Here is a 1,015-nt window from a genome sequence, read left to right as displayed (position 1 = left end):
TCGTCCCCGAGCCCATCCCCACGGGGTGCCCGGCCCCGACGGGGGAGGGGGGGGACCGCGGTGCCCGTCCCCAAACCCATCCCCACGGCAGCCCGGGGTGGCGGGGACCCAGGCGTCCTGCCGCTCGCCTCCGCAGCCCATCCCGCCCCGTCCCGTCCGTCCCGTCCCGTCCGTCCGTCCGTCCGTGCGTGCCGTCGGGGGCCGCCCGGTGGCCATGGCGCCCCGCGGGGCCCTGCTGCTCGTGGCGCTGCTGCTGCTGCTCGTCGCCGTCCGCCGCTGCCCGGCGCAGCACTGGTCGCACGGCTGGTACCCGGGGGGCAAGCGGGACCTGGGCGCCCCCCCGCGCCCCCAGGTGGGTGCCCCGCGGCTGGGGTTAGAGCCCCCTTTTTGGATTTACAGCCCCCATCCCGGGGTCATATCCCCCTYTCCTCGGGTTATGGCCCCCATCCCGGGATCCTTGCCCGCTTTCTTGGGGTTGTATCCCCCTTTCTTGGGGTTACAGCCCCCATCCTGGGGTTGTAGCCCCCCTCCCGGGGTCATACCCCCCCCTTTCTTTGGGTTATAGCCCCTTTCTTGGGCTTATAGCCCCCATCCCGGGATTGTATCCGCCTTCCTTTGGGTAATCACCCTCGTCCCGGGGGCAGAGCCCCCTTTCTTGGGCTTATATTCCCCATCCCAGGATCATATCCCCCTTTCTCAGGGTTATATTCCCCATCCCGGGGTCATATCCCCCTTTCTTTGGGTCATATCCCCCTTTCTCGGGGTTATAGCCCCCATCCTGGGGTCATATCTCCTTTCTTTGGGTAATCACCCCCTGTCCCAGGGTAATATTCCCTTTTTTGGGGTTTATAGCCCCCGTTCCGGGGTCACATCCCCTTTCTTTGGCTAATCACCCCCATCCCGGGGTTATATTCCCCATCCTGGGATAATATCCCCCTTCCTTTGGGTCATATCACCCGTCCTGGAGCCGCATCCCCTTCCTTTAGGTGGCATCCCCCCCCCCATCCCGGGTTGC

At 65.8% G+C, this 1,015-nt stretch overlaps 1 protein-coding gene across 1 annotated transcript in view; it reads left to right on the top strand.

Moving 5' to 3' along the window:
- Positions 1–214: 214 nt before the first annotated feature.
- Positions 215–1,015, top strand: part of LOC112969433 (28S ribosomal protein S26, mitochondrial-like) — a 6,705-nt gene continuing 5,904 nt past the window's right edge. Inside the window, exons 1-2 of the mRNA XM_026072758.1 lie at positions 215–352; positions 586–619. Of these exons, the coding sequence (XP_025928543.1) occupies positions 215–352; positions 586–619 (172 nt within the window). The remainder of the gene's footprint in view (positions 353–585; positions 620–1,015) is intronic.

This window comes from Apteryx rowi, unplaced genomic scaffold (assembly GCF_003343035.1).
Source record: "Apteryx rowi isolate R43461 unplaced genomic scaffold, aptRow1 scaffold_35, whole genome shotgun sequence".
NCBI lineage: Eukaryota > Metazoa > Chordata > Aves > Apterygiformes > Apterygidae > Apteryx > Apteryx rowi.
The sequence above is the reverse complement of the archived record's forward strand: the minus strand, read 5'-3'. Positions and strand labels throughout refer to the sequence as shown.